The sequence below is a fragment of the Perca fluviatilis genome, chromosome 17, assembly GCF_010015445.1.
Source record: "Perca fluviatilis chromosome 17, GENO_Pfluv_1.0, whole genome shotgun sequence".
NCBI classification, from domain to species: Eukaryota; Metazoa; Chordata; class Actinopteri; order Perciformes; family Percidae; genus Perca; species Perca fluviatilis.
This window is the reverse complement of record NC_053128.1, coordinates 36,381,819-36,403,660: the sequence shown is the minus strand read 5'-3', so window position 1 is coordinate 36,403,660 and position 21,842 is coordinate 36,381,819. Positions and strand designations below refer to the sequence as shown.

Sequence of the window (21,842 nt, the reverse complement as noted above, 5' to 3'; positions counted from 1 at the left end):
CCCGCAAGCGACTTCTGGACATACCATAATATGACTTTGACATATTATACCTTGACTTTTAGACTTTTTTTTTCAACATACCATACACATGACTTTACTTTTCTGACTTTTTTTCGGAAACATACCATACCTATATGACTTTTTTCGACCTTTTTTCTATCATACCATACTTCATGACTTTTTTAGACTTTTTTCCACATACCATACCTGACTTCTAAGAAAAAAAAAATTTTAGACTTTTTTCAACATAACTATACTCATGACTCTTTCAACTCTCCATACCATACTATGACTTTTTCTCGACTTTTTTCGATACATAACTATCTATGACTTTTAGGATCCTTTTTTCACATACTTATACTATAACTTTTTTTCGACTTTTTTCTCGAGATACTTATACTCATGACTCTTTTTCACTTTTTTCGGGACACTATGCTATACCTTTTTAGGACTTTTTTCGACGATACAATACTCATACCTTGACTTTTAGACTTTTTCAACATACTATACTCATGACTCTGACCTTTTTTGAGATACTATACCTGATCTTTCTCTCAACTCTACATACCACTTATGACTTTTTTCACATATTATACCTAATTTTTAGACTTTTTCAACATACTCATACTATGACTTTTTTTCGACTTTTTTTCGAAAATACTCATACTATGACTTTTTACCTTTTTCACTACACCATACCTGACTTTTAGACTTTTCAACATACTATACTATGACTCCCTTTTTTTTTCGAGATACCTCATAATTATGATCTTTTTTCGACTTTTTTTCCACATACCATACCTAGACTTTTTTCCTTTTTCATACATATCACTATGACCTTTTAGACTCTTTTGATTAACATACATTATACCTTATATCTTTTTAACATAATATAATATGATTTATTTTGACTTTTTTCAACATAACTATACTTATTGCTTTTTAGACTTTTTTTCACATACCATAATATACTTTTTAGACATACCTATACCAATTCTTTTTCACCTTTTTTCTCACATACCATACCTTGACTTTTAGATCTCTTTTTTCGAACATAACTATACTTTCATACGATTTCTTTCACATTATACTTAATCTTTTCGGATTCTTTTACTTACATATTATAATACCTGACTTTTTTTTCACTTTTACTTACATATTATCTTGACTTTTAGATTTTTACTACAATACTATGACTTTTTACAACATACCATACTCATGACTTTTAGACTTGTCCGACACATATAATATGGCCTTTTACTTTACATACCATACCTGACTTTAACTGTTTTCGAAACATATACTCTGACTTTTTTCGATACTCATAATATAATACTTTTAGACTTTTGTTCGATATCACTATACTCATGACCTTTTTTTCAACATAATATAATATGATTTGTTTCACACTTTTTTCAACATACTTATCTTTATTGCGTAGACTTTTTTCGGCTACATAATATAGACTTTTTCGACAACCATACTCATTCTTTTAGACGACATACCATAATATGACTCTTTTTCACATACCATAATTATCTACATTTTTAGACTTTTTTCGAACCATAATATGACTTTTTTAACATAATATAATATGATTTGTTCTTAACTTTTTCAACATACTTATACTCATGACTTTTTTTCTGATCTTTTAATTTTAACATACTCATACCTGACTTTTTACTTACTAAATACTATAATATGACTTTTTTCTAACTCTACTTCATACTCATGACTTTTTAGACCTTTTTTCACATACTATACTCCTGACTTTTTAGATCTTTTCACTACTATACCAATATGACTTTTTTCGACTTTTTTTTCAATATACTATACTATGATTCTTTTAGACTTTTTCACATATAATATATGACTTTTTAGCTTTTTTCGGCTATACTATACTATGACTTTTTTAGACTCTTTTCGACATACTTGTAATCATTTTGACTTTTCACATACTATACTATGATTTTTTTAGACTTTTATTACGTCATACCTGACTTTTAGACTTTTTCACATACCTATACTATGACTTTTAGACTTCTTTCGAATATACATAATATGACTTTTTTCACATACCATACTCTTGACTTTTTTCGACATTATACCTGACTTTTTGACTTTTTCAACATACCATATTATGACTTTTTCGACTCTTTTCGATACTATACTATGACTTTTTAACTTTTTTCGACATACCTACATCTGACTTTTTAGACTTTTTTCAACATACTATACTATGACTTTTTACTTTTTCGAGATACTATAAAACTGACTTTTTAGACTTTGACATACATAACATGATTTTTGTACTATACTATGATTTAATTACATACAATAACTTTTTTTTCAACATAATATAATATGTTTTTAATTTTTTCAACATACTATACCATGATTTTTCATTACACATTACTATAATCTGTTTTTTATATTATAATATGACTTTTTTCGAATACTATACTATGACTTTTAGACTTTTTCGACATACTATACTATGACTTTTTGCCTTTTTCGACATACTATACTCATGACTTTTTTAGACTTTTTTTCGGACATACTATACTATGACTTTTTAGACTTTTTTCACATACCATACTATGACTTTTTAGACTTTTTTTTCGACATACTATACTATGACTTTTTTAGACTTACACAACTATAACTATGACTTTTTTAGACTTTTTTAGACATACTATACTTGACTTTTAGACTTTTTTTCACATACTATAATATGACTTTTTTCACATATTATACTCTTGACTTTTTTAGAATTTTTCACATATATAATATGGCTTTTTTTTCGACTTTTTATTACATATTATTCTTTTGACTTTTTAGATTTTTTTCGACATACTATACTCATGACTTTTTACAACATACTATACTATGATTTTTTTAGACTTTGTCTCGACATAATATAATATGGCTTTTTACTACTATAACTATACTCTGACTTTTTTAGACTGTTTTCTCACAACTATACCTGACTTTTTTCGACATACTATACTATGACTTTTTAGACTTTGTTGACATAATTATACTATGACTTTTTTCAACATAATATAATATGATTTGTTTCGACTTTTTTCACATACCTATACTATTCTTTTTTAGACTTTTTTTCGACATACCATAATATGACTTTTTTTCGACATAATTATACTATTCGTTTTTTAGACTTTTTCGACATACCATAATATGACTTTTTTTTCGACATACTATACTATCTGTTTTTAGACTTTTTTTTCGACATAACCATAATATGACTTTTTCTTCAACATAATATAATATGATTTGTTTCAACTTTTTTCAACATAACTATACCATGACTTTTTTCTGGCTTTTTTACCTACATACTATAATCTGACTTTTTCCACTTTTTACTTAAATACTATAATAATAGACTTTTTTCGACTTACTATACTATGACTTTTTAGATTTTTTCGACATACTATACCTTGACTTTTTTTAGACTTTTTTTTCAAATAAACTATACTCATGACTTTTTTTGACTTTTTTTTCGACATACTATACTATGACTTTTTTAGACTTTTTTCGACATACTATACTCATGACTTTTTAGACTTTTTTCGACATACTATACTATGACTTTTTAGACTTTTTTACATACTATACTGTGACTTTTTAGACTTTTTTTGACATACTCATACTAATGACTTTTTAGACTTTTTCACATACTATACTATGAGTTTTTAGACTTTTTTTTGACATACTATACTATGACTTTTTTTAGACATATTATACTATGGCTTTTTAGACTTTTTGACATAACATAATATATTATCTTTGATTCTTTTAGTATTTTGTCTCGACATAATATACTATGACTTTTTTTTACTTTTATTTTTCAACAACATAACTTTCATACCATGATTTTTTTAGACTTTGTTCGACATAATATAATATGGCTTTTACGACATACTATACTCTGACTTTTTTAGACTGTTTTCGACATACTATACTCTGACTTTTTTTCGACATACTATACTATGACTTTTTTAGACTTTGTTCTCGACATACTATACTATGACTTTTTTTCAACATAATATAATATGATTTGTTTCACCTTTTTTTCGACATACTATACTATTCGTTTTTAGACTTTTTTCGACATACCATAATATGACTTTTTCGACATAATATACTATTCGTTTTTTAGACTTTTTCGACATACCATAATATGACTTTTTTCACATACTATACTATTCGCTTTTTTAGACTTTTTCGACATACCATAATATGACTTTTTCAACATAATATAATATGATTTGTTCTTAACTCTTTTTTCAACATACTATACCATGACTTTTTTCGACTTTTATTTACATAACTATACTCTGACTTTTTTCCACTTTTACTAAATACTATAATATGACTTTTTTTCGGACTTTACTATAATTAAGTGACTTTTTAGACTTTTTTTTCATATACCTATACTCTGACTTTTTTAGACTTTTTTCAACATACTATACTATGACTTTTTTCGATTTTTTTTCGAGATACTATACTTATGACTTTTTAGACTTTTTTTCTGACATACCTATACTATGACTTTCTTATACTTTTTTTCGACATACTATACTATGACTTTTTAGACTTTTTTTCTGACATACTATACTGTGACTTTTTAGACTTTTTTCGACATACTATACTATGACTTTTTAGACTTTTTGACATAACTATACCTGACTTTTTAGACTTTTTGACATACTATACTATACTTTTTGACTTTTTTCGACATACCATAATATGACTTTTTCTCGACATACCATACTATGATTTTTTTCACATATTATACTCTGACTTTTTAACTTTTTCAACATACTATACTATGACTTTTTTTCGACTTTTTTCGACATACTATACTATGACTTTTAGACTTTTTTCGACATACTATACTATGACTTTTTAGACTTTTTTTTCAACATACTATACTATGGCTTTTTTTCAACTTTTTTTTACATACTCACTATGACCTTTTTAGACCTTTTTTTCACATACATAAGACTTTTCGACTTTTTTTTCTCACATACTATACTTATGACTTTTTTAGACTTTTTCCGACATACTATACTATGACTTTTTTCAACATAATATAATATGATTTTTTTGACTTTTTCACATACCATAATATGACTTTTTAGACATAACTATACATCTGACTTTTTAGATCTTTTTCTCACATACCATACTATGACTTTTTCGACATATTATACTACACTTTTTTAGACTTTTTCACATATTATAATATGACTTTTTTTCGATTTTTTACTTACATATTATTCTTGACTTTTAGATTTTTTTTCACATACTATACTATGACCTTTTTACAACATACTATACTATGACTTTTAGACTTTTCTCAACATACTATAATATGACTTTTTTATCACATACTATACTCCTGACTTTTTAGACTTTTTCGACTAATACTATACCTGACTTTTTTCACATACTATACTCATGACTTTTAGACTTTTTTTCGACATACTATACTATGACTTTTTTTTTTCAACATAATATACTATGACTTTTTTCGTTTTTTCTCTATAACTATACTATATGTTTTAATACTTTTTTTCACATACCATAATATGACTTTTTTCGATTCTTACATACCTATACTGCTTTTTAGACTTTTTTCACATACCATAATATGACTTTTTTTCACATACTATACTATTCGTTTTTTAGACTTTTTTCGGATATACCATAATATGACTTTTTAATTTTTTCAACATAACTATAATATGATTTTTTTCTAACTTTTTTTTCAACATAATTATAATTAAGTACTTTTTTTACACTTTTTCTCTACATAATTATACTCATGACTTTTTTTGACTTTTTTTCGACATACTATACTATGACTTTTTTTCGACATACTCATACTATGACTTTTTAGACTTTTTTTCAACATACTATACTCTGACTTTTTTAGACTTTTTTTCAATCATACCATAACTATGACTTTTTTAGACTTTTTTTTCAGATACCTATAACTATGACTTTTTTAACTTTTTTCACATAACTATACTATGACTTTCTTTAGACTTTTTTTTTCGACATACTATACTATGACTTTTTAGACTTTTTTTCTGACATAACATAACTATGACTTTGACTTTTTTTTCAACATATTATACTATGACTTTTTAGACTTTTTCTGACATACCATAACTATGACTTTTTTTTAGGACTTTTTCACATACTATACCTCATGACTTTTTAGACTTTTTTTTCGACATACCATATTTATGACTTTTAGACTTTTTTCGACATACCATACTATGACTTTTTTCTGACATATTATACTCTGACTTTATATTTTCGATTACTTGACATATTATAATATGGTTTTTTTTCAATTTTTTACTTACATATTATTCTTTTGACTTTTTAGATTTTTTCGACATACTATACTATGACTTTTTACAACATACTATACTATGACTTTTTAGACTTTTGTTCTGACATAATATAATATGGCTTTTACTACATACCATACTCTGACTTTTTTAGACTGTTTTCGATATAACTATACTCTGACTTTTTTTCAACATACCATAACTATGACTTTTTAGACTTTGTTCGACATACTATACTCATGACTTTTTTTCAACATAATATAATATGATTTGTTTCGACTTTTTCTGACATACTATACTATCTTTTTTTAGACTTTTTTTCGACATACCATAATATGACTTTTTTCTGACATAACTATACTATATCGTTTTAGACTTTTTTTCGACATACCATAATATGACTTTTTTTGACATACTATACATTACGCTTTTTAGACTTTTTTCGACATACCATAATATGACTTTTTTCAACATAATATAATATGATTTGTTTCAACTTTTTCAACATACTATACCATGACTTTTTTCGACTTTTTACGACATACTATACCTTGACTTTTTTTCCACTTTTTAACTCGAAATACTATAATATGACTTTTTCGACTTACTATACTATGACTTTTTAGACTTTTTTTCACATACTATACTCTGACTTTTTAGACTTTTTTCAACATACTATACCATGACTTTTTTTTGGACTTTTTTTCGAGATACTATACTATGACTTTTTAGACTTTTTCGACATACTATACTATGACTTTCTTAGACTTTTTTCTCGATAACTATACTATGACTTTTTTAGACTTTTTTTCGACATACTATAACTGTGACTTTTTAGACTTTTTTCGACATACTATACTATGACTTTTTAGACCTTTTTTTCGACATACTATACTATGACTTTTTAGACTTTTTTGACATACTATACTATGACTTTTTTAGACTTTTTTCGACATACTATACTATGACTTTTTTAGACTTTTTTCTGACATACCATAATATGAGTTTTTCATATTATACTCTGACTTTTTATAATTTGTCTCGACATAATATAATATGGCTTTTTTTCAACTTTTTACGACATATTATTCTTTGACTTTTTAGATTTTTTCGACATACTATACTATGACTTTTACAACATACTATACTATGACTTTTTAGACTTTTATTCACATTATAATATAATATGGCTTTTTACGACATACTATACTCTGACTTTTTAGACTGTTTTCAGCCATACTATACTCTGACTCTTTTTTTCGACATACTATACTATGACTTTTTAGACTTTGTTCGACATACTATACTATGACTTTTCAACATAATATAATTTGTTCTAACTTTTTTCTCACATACCTATACATACTATACTCTTTTTTTACTTTTAAACATAACTATAATATGACTCTTTTTTCAAATAACTGACTATTCCCCTTTAATTCTGACATATCCTATAATATGACTTTTTTCGACTTACTCATACTAATGCTTTTTTAGACTTTTTTTCGACATACCATAATCTGACTTTTTAGACCTTTTTTTCAACATACTATACTATGACTTTTTTTCGACTTTTTTTTCGACATACTATACTTATGACTTTTTAGACTTTTTTCGACATACTATACCATGACTTCTCTTAGACTTTTTTTCTCGACATACTATACTATGACTTTTTAGACTTTTTTCGACATAACTATACTGTGACTTTTTTAGACCTTTTTTCGACATACTATACTCATGACTTTTTTAGACTTTTTTTCGACATACTATACTATGACTTTTTAGACTTTTTTTGACATACTATACTAATGACTTTTTTTAGACTTTTTTCGACATACTATACTATGACTCTTTTTAGACCTTTTTTCTGACATACCATAATATGAGTTTTTTCCGACATATTATACTCTGACTTTTTTATAATTTTTTCGGACATAATATAATATGGTTTTTTTGACTTTTACTTACATATTATTCTTTGACTTTTTAGATTTTTTTCGACATACTATACTATGACTTTTACAACATACTATACTATGACTTTTTAGACTTTGTTCGACATAATATAATATGGTTTTTTACTACATAACTATACTCTGACTTTTTAGACTGTTTTCGACATACTATACTCATGCCTTTTTCGACATACTATACTCATGACTTTTTAGACTTTGTTCGACATACTATACTATGACTTTTTTCAACATAATATAATATGATTTGTTTCCCGACTTTTTCGACATACTATACTATTCGTTTTTAGACTTTTTTTCGACATACCATAATATGACTTTTTTCGACATACTATACTATTCGTTTTTAGACTTTTTCGACATACCATAATATGACTTTTCGAGCATACTATACTATTCGTTTTAGACTTTTTTCGACATACATCAATATATTTTTTTCAACATAATATAATATGATTTGTTTCCAACTTTTTTTCAACATACTATACCATGACTTTTTTTCGACTTTTTACATACTATACTCTGACTTTTTCCACTTTTTACGAAATACTATAATATGACTTTTTTCTCAACTTACTATACTATGACTTTTTAGACTTTTTTCGACATACTATACCCTTGACTTTTTTAGACTTTTTTCAACATACTATACTATGACTTTTTTCGACTTTTTTCGAGATACTATACTATGACTTTTTAGACTTTTTTTCGACATACTATACTATGAGACTTTCTTAGACTTTTTTCACATAACTATAATTAATGACTTTTTAGACTTTTTTTTCGACATACTCATACTGTGGTTTTTAGATTTTTTCACATACCTATACTCTCATGACTTTTTTAGACTTTTTTCGACATACCATACTATGACTTTTTAGACTTTTTTGACATACTATACTATGACTTTTTCGCGACTTTTTCGACATACTATACTCATGACTTTTTTTCGTTTTTTCACATACTATACCTATGACTTTTTAGACTTTTGATGACATACTATACCTATGACTTTTTTTCAACATAATATAATATGATTTGTTTTGACTTTTTTTCAACATACTATACTCATTGTTTTTTTAGACTTTTTCGACATACCATAATATGACTTTTTGACATACTATACTATGACTTTTTTTCGACTTTTTTTCGACATACTATACTCTGACTTTTTTAGACTTTTTTTCGACATACTATACTATGACTTTTTTCGACATTATACTCAATGCCTACTTTTTTTTTCGACTTTTTACTACATATTATACTCTTGACTTTTTTTCTGACTTTTAACGACATATTATTCTTTGACTTTTTTAGATTTTTTTCGACATACCTATACTATGACTTTTACAACATACTTATACTATGACTTTTTAGACTTTGTTCGACATAATATAATATGGCTTTTACTACATACTATACTCTGACTTTTTTAGACTGTTTTCGACATACTATACTTTGACTTTTTCGACATACTATACTATGACTTTTTTAGACTTTGTTCGACATACTATACTATGACTTTTTTCAACATAATATAATATGATTTGTTTCGACTTTTTTTCACATACATATACTATTCGTTTTTAGACTTTTTTCGACATACCATAATATGACTTTTTCGACATACTATACTATTCGTTTTTAGACTTTTTTCTCACATACCATAATATGACTTTTTTTCGACATACTATAACTATTCTTTTTAGACTTTTTTTTCGACATACCATAATATGACTTTTTCAACATAATATAATATGATTTGTTTTAACTTTTTTTCAACATACTATACCATGACTTTTTTTCGACTTTTTAACGACATAACTATAACTCTGACTTTTTTCCACTTTTACGAAATACTATAATATGACTTTTTTTCGACTTACTATACTATGACTTTTTAGACTTTTTTCGACATAACTATAACTCTTGACTTTTTTAGACTTTTTTTCAACATACTATACTATGACTTTTTCGACTTTTTTCGAGATAACTATACTATGACTTTTAGACTTTTTTCGACATACTCATACTATGACTTTCTTAGACTTTTTTTTCGACATACTATACTATGACTTTTTTAGACTTTTTTTCGACATACTATACTGTGACTTTTTAGACTTTTTTTCGACATACTATACTATGACTTTTTTAGACTTTTTTTGACATACTATACTCTGACTTTTTTAGACTTTTTTCGACATACTATAACTATGACTTTTTAGACTTTTTTTCGACATACCATAATATGACTTTTTTCGACATACCATACTATGACTTTTTTCGACATATTATACTCTGACTTTTTTAGACTTTTTTCAACATACTATACTATGACTTTTTTCGACTTTTTTCGAGATACTATACTATGACTTTTTTAGACTTTTTTCGACATACTATACTCTGACTTTTTTAGACTTTTTTCAACATACTATACTATGACTTTTTTCGACTTTTTTCGACATACTATACTATGACTTTTTTCGACTTTTTTCGACATACTATACTATGACTTTTTTCGACTTTTTTCGACATACTATACTATGACTTTTTTAGACTTTTTTCGACATACTATACTATGACTTTTTTCAACATAATATAATATGACTTTCTTCGACTTTTTTCGACATACCATAATATGACTTTTTAGACATACTATACTCTGACTTTTTTAGACTTTTTTCGACATAACTATACTATGACTTTTTTCTCGACATTATACTCACGACTTTTTTTCGACTTTTTTACGACATATTATACTCTGACCTTTTTTTGGACTTTTTACGACATATTATTCTTTGACTTTTTAGATTTTTTGACATACTATAGCTATGACTTTTACAACATACTATACTATGACTTTTTTAGACTTTGTTCGACATAATATAATATGGCTTTTTACTGACATACTATACTCTGACTTTTTTAGACTGTTTTCGACATACTATACTCTGACTTTTTTCGACATACTATACTATGACTTTTTTAGACTTTTGTTCGACATACTATACTATGACTTTTTTCAACATAATATAATATGATTTGTTTCGACTTTTTTCGACATACTATACTATTCGTTTTTTAGACTTTTTTCGACATACCATAATATGACTTTTTTCGACATACTATACTATTCGTTTTTTAGACTTTTTTCGACATACCATAATATGACTTTTTTCGACATACTATACTATTCGTTTTTTAGACTTTTTTCGACATACCATAATATGACTTTTTTCAACATAATATAATATGATTTGTTTCAACCTTTTTTCAACATACTATACCATGACTTTTTTCGACTTTTAACGACATACTATACCTTGACTTTTTTCCACTTTTTACGAAATACTATAATATGACTTTTTTTCGACTTACTATACTATGACTTTTTAGACTTTTTTTCGACATACTATACCTGACTTTTTTAGACTTTTTTCAACATACTATACTATGACTTTTTTCTCGATCCTTTTTCGAGATACTATACTATGACTTTTTAGACTTTTTTTCACATACTATACTATGACTTTCTTAGACTTTTTTTGACATACTATACTATGACTTTTTAGACTTTTTTTCGGCATAATATACTGTGACTTTTTTAGACTTTTTTTCGACATACTATACTATGACTTTTTTAGACTTTTTTTCGACATACTATACTATGACTTTTTAGACTTTTTTGACATACTATGACTAGACTTTTTAGACCTTTTTTCGGACATACTATACTATGACTTTTTTAGACTTTTTTCGACATACCATAATATGAGTTTTTTCGACATATTATACTCTGACTTTATAATTTGTCTCGACATAATATAATATGGCTTTTTTTCTGAATTTTTTAGCGGATATTATTCTTTGACTTTTTTAGATTTTTTTCGACATACTATACTATGACTTTTACAACATACTATACTATGACTTTTTTAGACTTTGTTCGACATAATATAATATGGCTTTTTACGACATACTATACTCTGACTTTTTTAGACTGTTTTCGACATACTATACTCTGACTTTTTTCGACATACTATACTATGACTTTTTAGACTTTGTTCGACATACTATACTATGACTTTTTTCAACATAATATAATATGATTTGTTTCGACTTTTTCGCATATACTATACTATTCGTTTTTTAGACTTTTTTTCGACATACCATAATATGACTTTTTTCCGACATACTATACTATTCGTTTTTAGACTTTTTTCCGACATACCATAATATGACTTTTTTTTCGACATACTATAACAATTCTTTTTTAGACTTTTTTTCGACATACCATAATATGACTTTTTTCAACATAATATAATATGATTTGTTTCAACTTTTTTTCAACATACTATACCATGACTTTTTTCGACTTTTTTCGACATACTATACTATGACTTTTTTCGACTTTTTACGACATACTATACTATGACTTTTTTCGACATACTATACTATGACTTTTTTAGACTTTTTTCGACATACTATACTCTGACTTTTTTAGACTTTTTTCAACATACTATACTATGACTTTTTTCGACTTTTTTCGAGATACTATACTATGACTTTTTTAGACTTTTTTCGACATACTATACTATGACTTTTTTAGACTTTTTTCGACATACTATACTATGACTTTTTTAGACTTTTTTCGACATACTATACTATGACTTTTTTAGACTTTTTTCGACATACTATACTATGACTTTTTTAGACTTTTTTCGACATACTATACTATGACTTTTTTAGACTTTTTTCGACATACTATACTATGACTTTTTAGACTTTTTTCGACATACCATAATATGACTTTTTTCGACATATTATACTCTGACTTTTTTATAATTTGTTCGACATAATATAATATGGCTTTTTATGACATACTATACTATGACTTTTTTTAAACTTTTTTCTACATATGGGCCAGTGGTGGCTAAAGGTTAAAGAAGAAGTTTTGTTAGCGAGGAGTCGCTGGTTCAATCCCCAGACCGACAGGATCAGGATCTGGGAGGTCTTAGTTTTCCTCCAGAGCTGAGAGACTTTCCTCTTTCAGTCGCCCCACAGGTTGTTGGAGCTGTTTTTAAACTTCCTGCAGCTTCTTCCTCTCTCTGGTTCATCGTGTCAGTCAGCAGAGGAGACGGTCCCGAGGAGAAGGGCGCCGGCTGCCACCGTAGACACCGCTGGTTCGATCCCAGCCAGAGGTAAGGCCACAACTACACACACATTAAAAACTTAAAGGGTTGCTTTGCGTTCTCAAACTTCGTGCGTTTGCGTTGCGTTTGCGTTGCGTTTGCGTTTGCGTTTGCGTTGCCTTGGTGTCGATTTCAACTTGGGAATTTCTGGATTTCCAGCATCCACCGATGAGGACGAATCAGAGTGAAGGTGAGTCAAAGCTACTAGTAGCTTAACAGGCACTCTTCATAACTATATCAAAATGGATTAAAGAGTTTTTTTGTGTAAAACACCTTAAAATATGGAATATAATACAACTTTATTGTCCAGCTGAAGCCAAAAAACCTTCAAATAACCTTTTTTTTCGACATACTATACTATGACTTTTTTTAGACTTTTGATGACATACTATACTATGACTTTTTTCAACATAATATAATATGATTTGTTTTGACTTTTTTCGACATACTATACTATTTGTTTTTTAGACTTTTTTCGACATACCATAATATGACTTTTTTAGACATACTATACTATGACTTTTTTCAAAATAATATAATATGATTTGTTTCAACTTTTTTCAACATACTATACTATGACTTTTTTCGACTTTTTTTCGACATACTATACTATGACTTTTTTAGACTTTTTTCGACATACTATACTATGACTTTTTTCGACTTTTTTCGACATACTATACTATGACTTTTTTCAACATAATATAATATGATTTGTTTTGCCTTTTTCCGACATACTATACTATTCGTTTTTTAGACTTTTTCGACATACCATAATATGACTTTTTTAGTCATACTATACTATGACTTTTACCGACATATTATACTCTGACTTTTTTCGACTTTTTCGACTTACTATACTATGACTTTTTACAACATACTATACTATGACTTTTTTTCGACATACTATACTATGACTTTTTTAGACTTTGTTCGACATACTATACTATGACTTTTTTAAAACATTTTTCTACATATGGGCCAGTGGTGGCTAAAGGTTAAAGAAGAAGTTTTGTTAGCGAGAGGTCGCCGGTTCAATCCCCAGACCGACAGGATCAGGATCTGGGAGGTCTTAGTTTTTCCTCCAGAGCTGAGAGAGACTTTCATCTTTCAGTCGCCCCACTCAGGTTGTTGGAGCTGTTTTTAAACTTCCTGCAGCTTCTTCCTCTCTCTGGTTCATCGTGTCAGTCAGCAGAGGAGACGGTCCCGAGGAGAAGGGTGCCGGCTGCCACCGTAGACACCGCTGGTTCGATCCCAGCCAGAGGTAAGGCCACAACTACACACACATTAAAAACTTAAAGGGTTGCTTTGTGTTTGCGTTGCGTTTGCGTTGCCTTGGTGTCGATTTCAACTTGGGAATTTCTGGATTTCCAGCATCCACCGATGAGGACGAATCAGAGTGAAGGTGAGTCAAAGCTACTAGTAGCTTAACAGGCACTTTTCATAACTATATCAAAATGGATTAAAGTGTTTTCTTGTGTAAAACACCTTAAAATATGACACAGTATACTAAGACTTTTTTAGACTTTTTTCGACATACTATACTATGACTTTTTTAGACTTTCTTCGACATACTATACTATGACTTTTTACGACATACTATACTATGATTTTTTAGACTTTTTTCGACATACTATACTATTACTTTTTTAGACCTTTTTCGACATACTATACTATGATTTTTTTAGACTTTCTTCGACATAATATAATATGACTTTTTTAGACTTTTTTCGACATAATATAATATGACTTTTTTCGACATACTATACTATGACTTTATTTAAAACTTTTTTCTACATATGGGCCAGTGGTGGCTAAAGGTTAAAGAAGAAGTTTTGTTAGCGAGAGGTCGCCGGTTCAATCCCCAGACCGACAGGATCAGGATCTGGGAGGTCTTAGTTTTTCCTCCAGAGCTGAGAGAGACTTTCATCTTTCAGTCGCCACACTCAGGTTGTTGGAGCTGTTTTTAAACTTCCTGCAGCTTCTTCCTCTCTCTGGTTCATCGTGTCAGTCAGCAGAGGAGACGGTCCCGAGGAGAAGGGCGCCGGCTGCCACCGTAGACACCGCTGGTTCGATCCCAGCCAGAGGTAAGGCCACAACTACACACACATTAAAAACTTAAAGAGTTGCTTTGCGTTCTCAAACTTCGTGCGTTTGCGTTGCGTTTGCGTTGGCGTCGATTTCAACTTGTGAATTTCTGGATTTCGAGCATCCACCGATGAGGACGAATCAGAGTGAAGGTGAGTCAAAGCTACTAGTAGCTTAACAGGCACTCTTCATAACTATATCAAAATGGATTAAAGTGTTTTCTTGTGTAAAACACCTTAAAATATGGAATATAATACAACTTTATTGTCTAGCTGAAGCCAAAAAACCTTCAAATAACCTTCTTTTTTCGACATACTATAATATGATTTTTTTAAGCTTTTTTCAACATACTATACTATGACTTTTTTCGACATACTATACTATGAGTTTTTTAGACTTTTTCAACATACTATAACATGACTTTTTACAAAATACTATACTATGTCTTTTGTCTACATACGGGCCAGTGGTGGCCTCGAGGTTAAAGAAGAAGAGTTTTGACTGGGAGGTTGCCGGTTCAATCCCCACATCGACAGGATAAAATCTGGGTGAGGACAGGTTGTTGTTGCAAATGAGAGTTTGTTCTCAAATGACTTACGTAAATGAATAAGTAATACATTAATAATATTGTTTTTCAACATAGTATACTAAGACTTTCTCGACATAGTATACTATGACTTTTTTTTACTTACTATACGATTACTTTTTTTTGGTTTCATTTCGAAATACTATACTATGACTTTTTTGTGATATTTTGGACCTAGTATCCTATAACAAATGTCAACATTCTATACTATATCTTCATGATTAGGTCAAATTGCTCATGTATAAAACATGTCATTAAAGAGCTCACCTTCCCAGCCCTTTGATCCCAGACGACCCTCGGGCCAGACACTGCAGCCGGAGCCTCTCCACCGGGTCCGAACACTCCCCCAGCTGGCGCTTGGCGTTCATCGCCATCTCCCGATCTTTTCTGGCTGTCCCGGCCATCACCGACCACACAGAGTTCCTTATTCAAAAGACTGATGGTGAAAATGAATCAAAGTGTTCACCTTCAAAGTGTAATCAGAGAACTCTGAATATAGTTCTGCTGCTTCTATTAGTTTAACAAATATATATGCCCAGGGTGTCCCCCAGAAAGGTTTCTATATCAGAATTGTGGATTTATTTCAACCAAATTTTAAAACAAAATAACGTGGATGGCCCTTCACAAGTTAAATAAATGATCAGTTTACTACTTTCATTAAATTTGGGTGTTTTATTCAATTGTATTAGTATAGCTTTCAGCAGCCCAAGCTCAGTCTTTTAAGACTGAACATCAGTCTGGGGAGTCTGCTCTGTATTGTCTACTGCACAAGAGGTGTCATCAACGGGCATAGTTCAAATGACTCTGTACGTGATTGGATAGTCCTTCAACCAATCAGAGCAAAGATCTGGGTGACGTAGCAGCAACAGCGGCATCAACGGGTTACTGCGCTTCGGTGGCCGCCATGTTGAATGTAAACGAGAAGCTGCTTGGTCGCTGCGCTATCGTCATCGTGTTAAACCAGCCAATAGTGCGCCAGGTGGATAAGCCAGTTTGTGATTGGTCCCTGGAAGCAGGATAGATAAACGTACAGGTTTCCAGGCTGAGCTGCAGGGAGAAATCAAACCCCCGGCAGATCGGGCTGGGTTTACCCAGTCTACAATTTTATAGCATGTAAAGAAAAATTTATAAAATAAATAAAAAAGTGACAAAAACTTAGAAAAAAGCCCAGAAAAATATTGACAGAAACTTCGAAAAAAGTGACAAAAGTGTCGAAAAAGATGACCAAAACGCTGGATTTTTTTTTTACATTTTGTCCCAAAAAAACAAAACGTTGCAGCTCGACAGGGAAGACAACACAAGGTTAACTAGGGCCCAGCGCGGGACAGTCCCAGTCTGATGGCAGCATTAATCGCCCAAAGGCCCAATCCTTTCTGTAATAACACAATCATGGACGAAATCTCAAAATTGAGGATTAAAAAGATTTGGTAGACGATTAAATTAAAAGCTAAACAAAGATTCCATAGAGGCCGATTGTACACTACGTGAGTGCTAATAACTCAAACGAGCCGCCCCCACTGTAACTGTAGATTAAAAAAACATCTTAAAAATACTTCAACCCTCCTGTTTCTATATCAGAAGTTAGGGTTTCTTTCAACCAAACTGTAACGTGGATGGTTCCCTACGATGCTTTTCACAAGTAAAATAACTGATCAGTTCACTACTTTCATTGAATTTGGGTGTTTTAGTAATTTGACAGCATTTGGAGACAAAAAAAAAGTGATAAAAGAACGTTGAATAAAGTGACAAAAAAAGACGACCTAAAGGTTTTAATATTACATTTTCACCCAGAAATAAACTACAAAGTTGCATGGTCTAGGGTTAAAGGTGCTGCAGGTAGGATTTTAAACTTTCACCATGAGAAACTTTATGTTTTTGACCTGAGGTTGAAACATCGTTCCCCCCCCCCCCCATTCGGAGGAACACAGAGAGATGAAAGAGAAGAAAGCATTTAAAGCAGTGACGCACAGCAGGTCTTCCTCTACGCTTCATATCACACACACACACACACACACACACACACACACACACACACACACACACACACACGCGCACGCACACAACGACACTCACACACACACACACACACACACACACACACACCTACACACACCTACACACACACACACACACACAACGCCTTCCACGCGACACTCACCACGCGCCACACCCCACACTCACACACACACACACACACACACACACACACGAACACACACAGACACACACAGACAGACACAGACACACAGACACAAACGCGCACATACACACAAACATGAAGACACACAAACACACACATGCAGACACACAGACAGACACATACACACACACACACAGACACACACACACACACACACAGACAGACAGACAGACAGACACATACACACACACACAGACACACACACACACAGACAGACACACACACACAGACACAGACACACAGACAGACACACACACACACAAGACAAACACACACACACAGACACACAGACAGACACACAGACAGACACACACACACACACACAGACAAACAACACACACACACACACACACACACACAGACACACACACACACACACACACACACACACACACACACGTTACATTTTCCATGCAGGACATTTACTTTAACAGAGTATTATTACAGTGTGGGATTAGTACTTTTACTGCAATAATCTGAATACTTCACATACAGACACAGACATACACACACACACACACACACACACACACACACACAAATACAGACACACACGCACGCACACAGTACTTTTACTGCAGTGATCTAAATACTTCTTCAACCGCTGCTTTTGAATTTCAACTCATTAAATATATTTACCACTTATGTTTTATTTATCCGACGTTAATCATCGCATGAGTTCATTTTGATTGCAGAAGTGTAACCTATAACCGAGTATATTATATATTTAAATGATATACAGTATATGTATGTATGTGTATATTGCAGTATCGCAGCCTGACTGCAGTAATTAAAGCTTCAGAGTATTTCCGCGTCTGTTCTACGTTAGGCTACATGGCGTCACTGTTTACCTTTTAAAGCTCGTGAAAGCAGGAAGCTACAGAGCTGACGGGCTCGCGGCAGAACAATATAAATATTATTATAATTATTAAACTGTAATTTCAGACATTAATATATGACAGCCAGCAGACTTACCGACACTTCTAATCTTCACCTGGAAACAACAAACACCTGCCCTTCCCCAAACGATCCGCGGTTACCATGGAGATCTAGTGTCCTCTCCTGTGATTGGCTGTTCAGTCCTCTCTTTATGACGTAGTTTTTCTCGTTTATCAAAACGTCCTCATTCATTCCTTCCAGAAAGTGAAGCTGTTGGAGTAAATTAATAAATACCTCGGTTGGTTTGACTCGCGCAGAAGCGAGTTGTAGTTTTTAATTCAGTTTGTTAGCTCTGTCAGCACTTCCGGTTGTAGTTTCACAGTAAAAGTCAACCACTGCCTTTCCTAAAAAATTAGGAAAAATCCAACCTTTAAGAACGCCAATTTTCTTTGTGAATGAATCGTAAATAAATAAATTTTCTTCCTTCAAATACAGGGGGCATAAGTGAGTACACCCCTATGTTAGATTCCCATAGAGTCAGGCAGATGTTTATTTTTAAAGGCAGTTATTTCATGGATCCAGGATACTATGCATCCTGATAAAGTTCCCTTGGCCCCCCCATCATCACATACCCTTCACCATACCTGAAAGAGGGAGTTTTTCCTTGCCACTAAAGCTTGCTCTTTGGGGAATTACTGGAATTGTTGGATCTTTGTATATTAGAGTGTGGTCTAGACCTACTCTCTGTAATCTGTAAAGTGTCTCGAGATAACTGATGTTATGATTTGATACTATGAATAAAATTGAATTGAACTTATTCTTACTACTCTTATGTTACTGTTTCTGCACTACACTGGTACTGTTAACAAACTTCCCTTTCCAGAGCCACATTAACCAGCTCTGACTTGGGGATCCCGAAGCGTTCCCGGTGGATGACTGAGCTTCTCTCCCGATCTCTAACGGCCCTGACACACCAACCAGCCGGCCGACCGCCGGCAGAAAAGGCAATCGGACTCATCAGTGTCCTGTCCGTCCAAAAAGTGCCTCAGAACACACCAAAGTGACACCGACTTGAGCGTACATTCTGCGCTTGCGTAACAGCAGACGGCGCTAATCTGTATTGTCGCCCAAAAACTGAAAATTGGCTGATTGGACAAACGTGTCACGTGGGTCTGGTTTCTCCCCGACCACAATGGCGGCTCGTTCGGAATACAATCTCGTATTTTACAAAGATAGTTCACCGAAACGTGTTTCTGAAAACATTTTAAGAGAGAAATAGGCCGTGCGGTTTTCACTCTTCATTTCAGATCAACAAAGGTCAGTTTAAAAGATTTGTCAGATTTTGAGAGCTGTCGTCACTCATCCCGCTCATCATTTCCAGGTTAGCGATCCACCAATCAGATTGGTCATTGAGTCCGACTGCCCGCCTTCCGATTCAACAAGTCAACTCGGCCCAAATTAAAGCCGACAGCTCCTCCAACTGATGGCGGCATGGAACACACAGAACAGACTCGAGTCATCGACCTCGCCAGACTGTCAGACGGCCGATGATCAGGTTGGTGTGTCAGAGCTTTAAAAACTCCAAACAGCATTCACACAATAATCATAATCTGCAGATCAATAAACTTCAGTTATTGTGTTGGAAACTAACTGAAACTGCTGTGAATTTGTAAAATCATATAATCCAGTCAACTTTTTTAAATCCAAGATGTTCACTTTATTTATAACTAAGATAATTCATCAGACAGTTCAACAGACTCATAAAGCCAGACTGATCTCAATAAATGGTGTATATATGACACGGCAATTCATACGCCATTATTGGCGTGTTATCAAGACGCATGCTCGCTTTTTATTTTGTTTATCAACGCCGTTTGGCCTCCATTGACTTACATTACCTTGTGATTGCGTGTAAATTGACGCCATAGCGAGTAGTATAAAAGCCCGAAAATCTGGGGATCGTGTCCCGTGTGTCACGTTTCCTAAACCCAATCGTCCGAAAAGTGATTACACCACTTATTGAGATCAGTCTGCAACCCGTCCGCTGTATACAGCGTAGACATACACGTGGATAGCTCAAAATGTGCGCAGATAACACGCCACTTGGCTTTAGGAAAGTGGCGTGTATGTTTACACGAAGTCATGATGTGATGTTGCATAAAGCCGCTAATGAGGACACTGAACACACTGGTTTTATCAAGCAGATATTTTATTAATGATTCACTGAAAAATGCATCAGTCAGGATATGATTTCATGAGCAAAAACAGAATATATTTAATCACTCAGAATGAAAAATAAAGTCCAACATGAATGGATCAACATGTTTCCTGTGTCTTCTGAAAGATTTTAACTAGTCATCTCAAACATTAATACACATCAGAATAAATCACAGCATTGTATTAACTGAACAGCACATTAGAAAAACATTAAAAACATCTAATTCACACTAGGGCTGCACAATTAAAGGTTCTCTAAGCGATGTTGGGTGATGTCACTTCTTGTTAACGTTCAAAGTATTTTTAACAAAACGA

At 31.5% G+C, this 21,842-nt stretch overlaps 1 protein-coding gene across 3 annotated transcripts in view; it reads right to left on the bottom strand.

Annotated features, from left to right (window-relative positions):
- Positions 1 to 19,648, bottom strand: part of capslb (calcyphosine-like b) — a 73,520-nt gene extending 53,872 nt beyond the window's left edge. For 2 of the 3 annotated variants that reach the window (XM_039779568.1, XM_039779569.1), the window contains exons 1-2: positions 19,407 to 19,648; positions 16,499 to 16,667 (exon numbers count right to left, since the gene is read on the bottom strand). In XM_039779568.1, coding sequence (XP_039635502.1) covers positions 16,499 to 16,635 — 137 coding nt within the window. In that variant the 5' untranslated portion in view covers positions 16,636 to 16,667; positions 19,407 to 19,648. The remainder of the gene's footprint in view (positions 1 to 16,498; positions 16,668 to 19,406) is intronic. The other variant, XM_039779570.1, reaches the window with a different exon arrangement.
- Between the last annotated feature and the right edge of the window lie 2,194 nt (positions 19,649 to 21,842).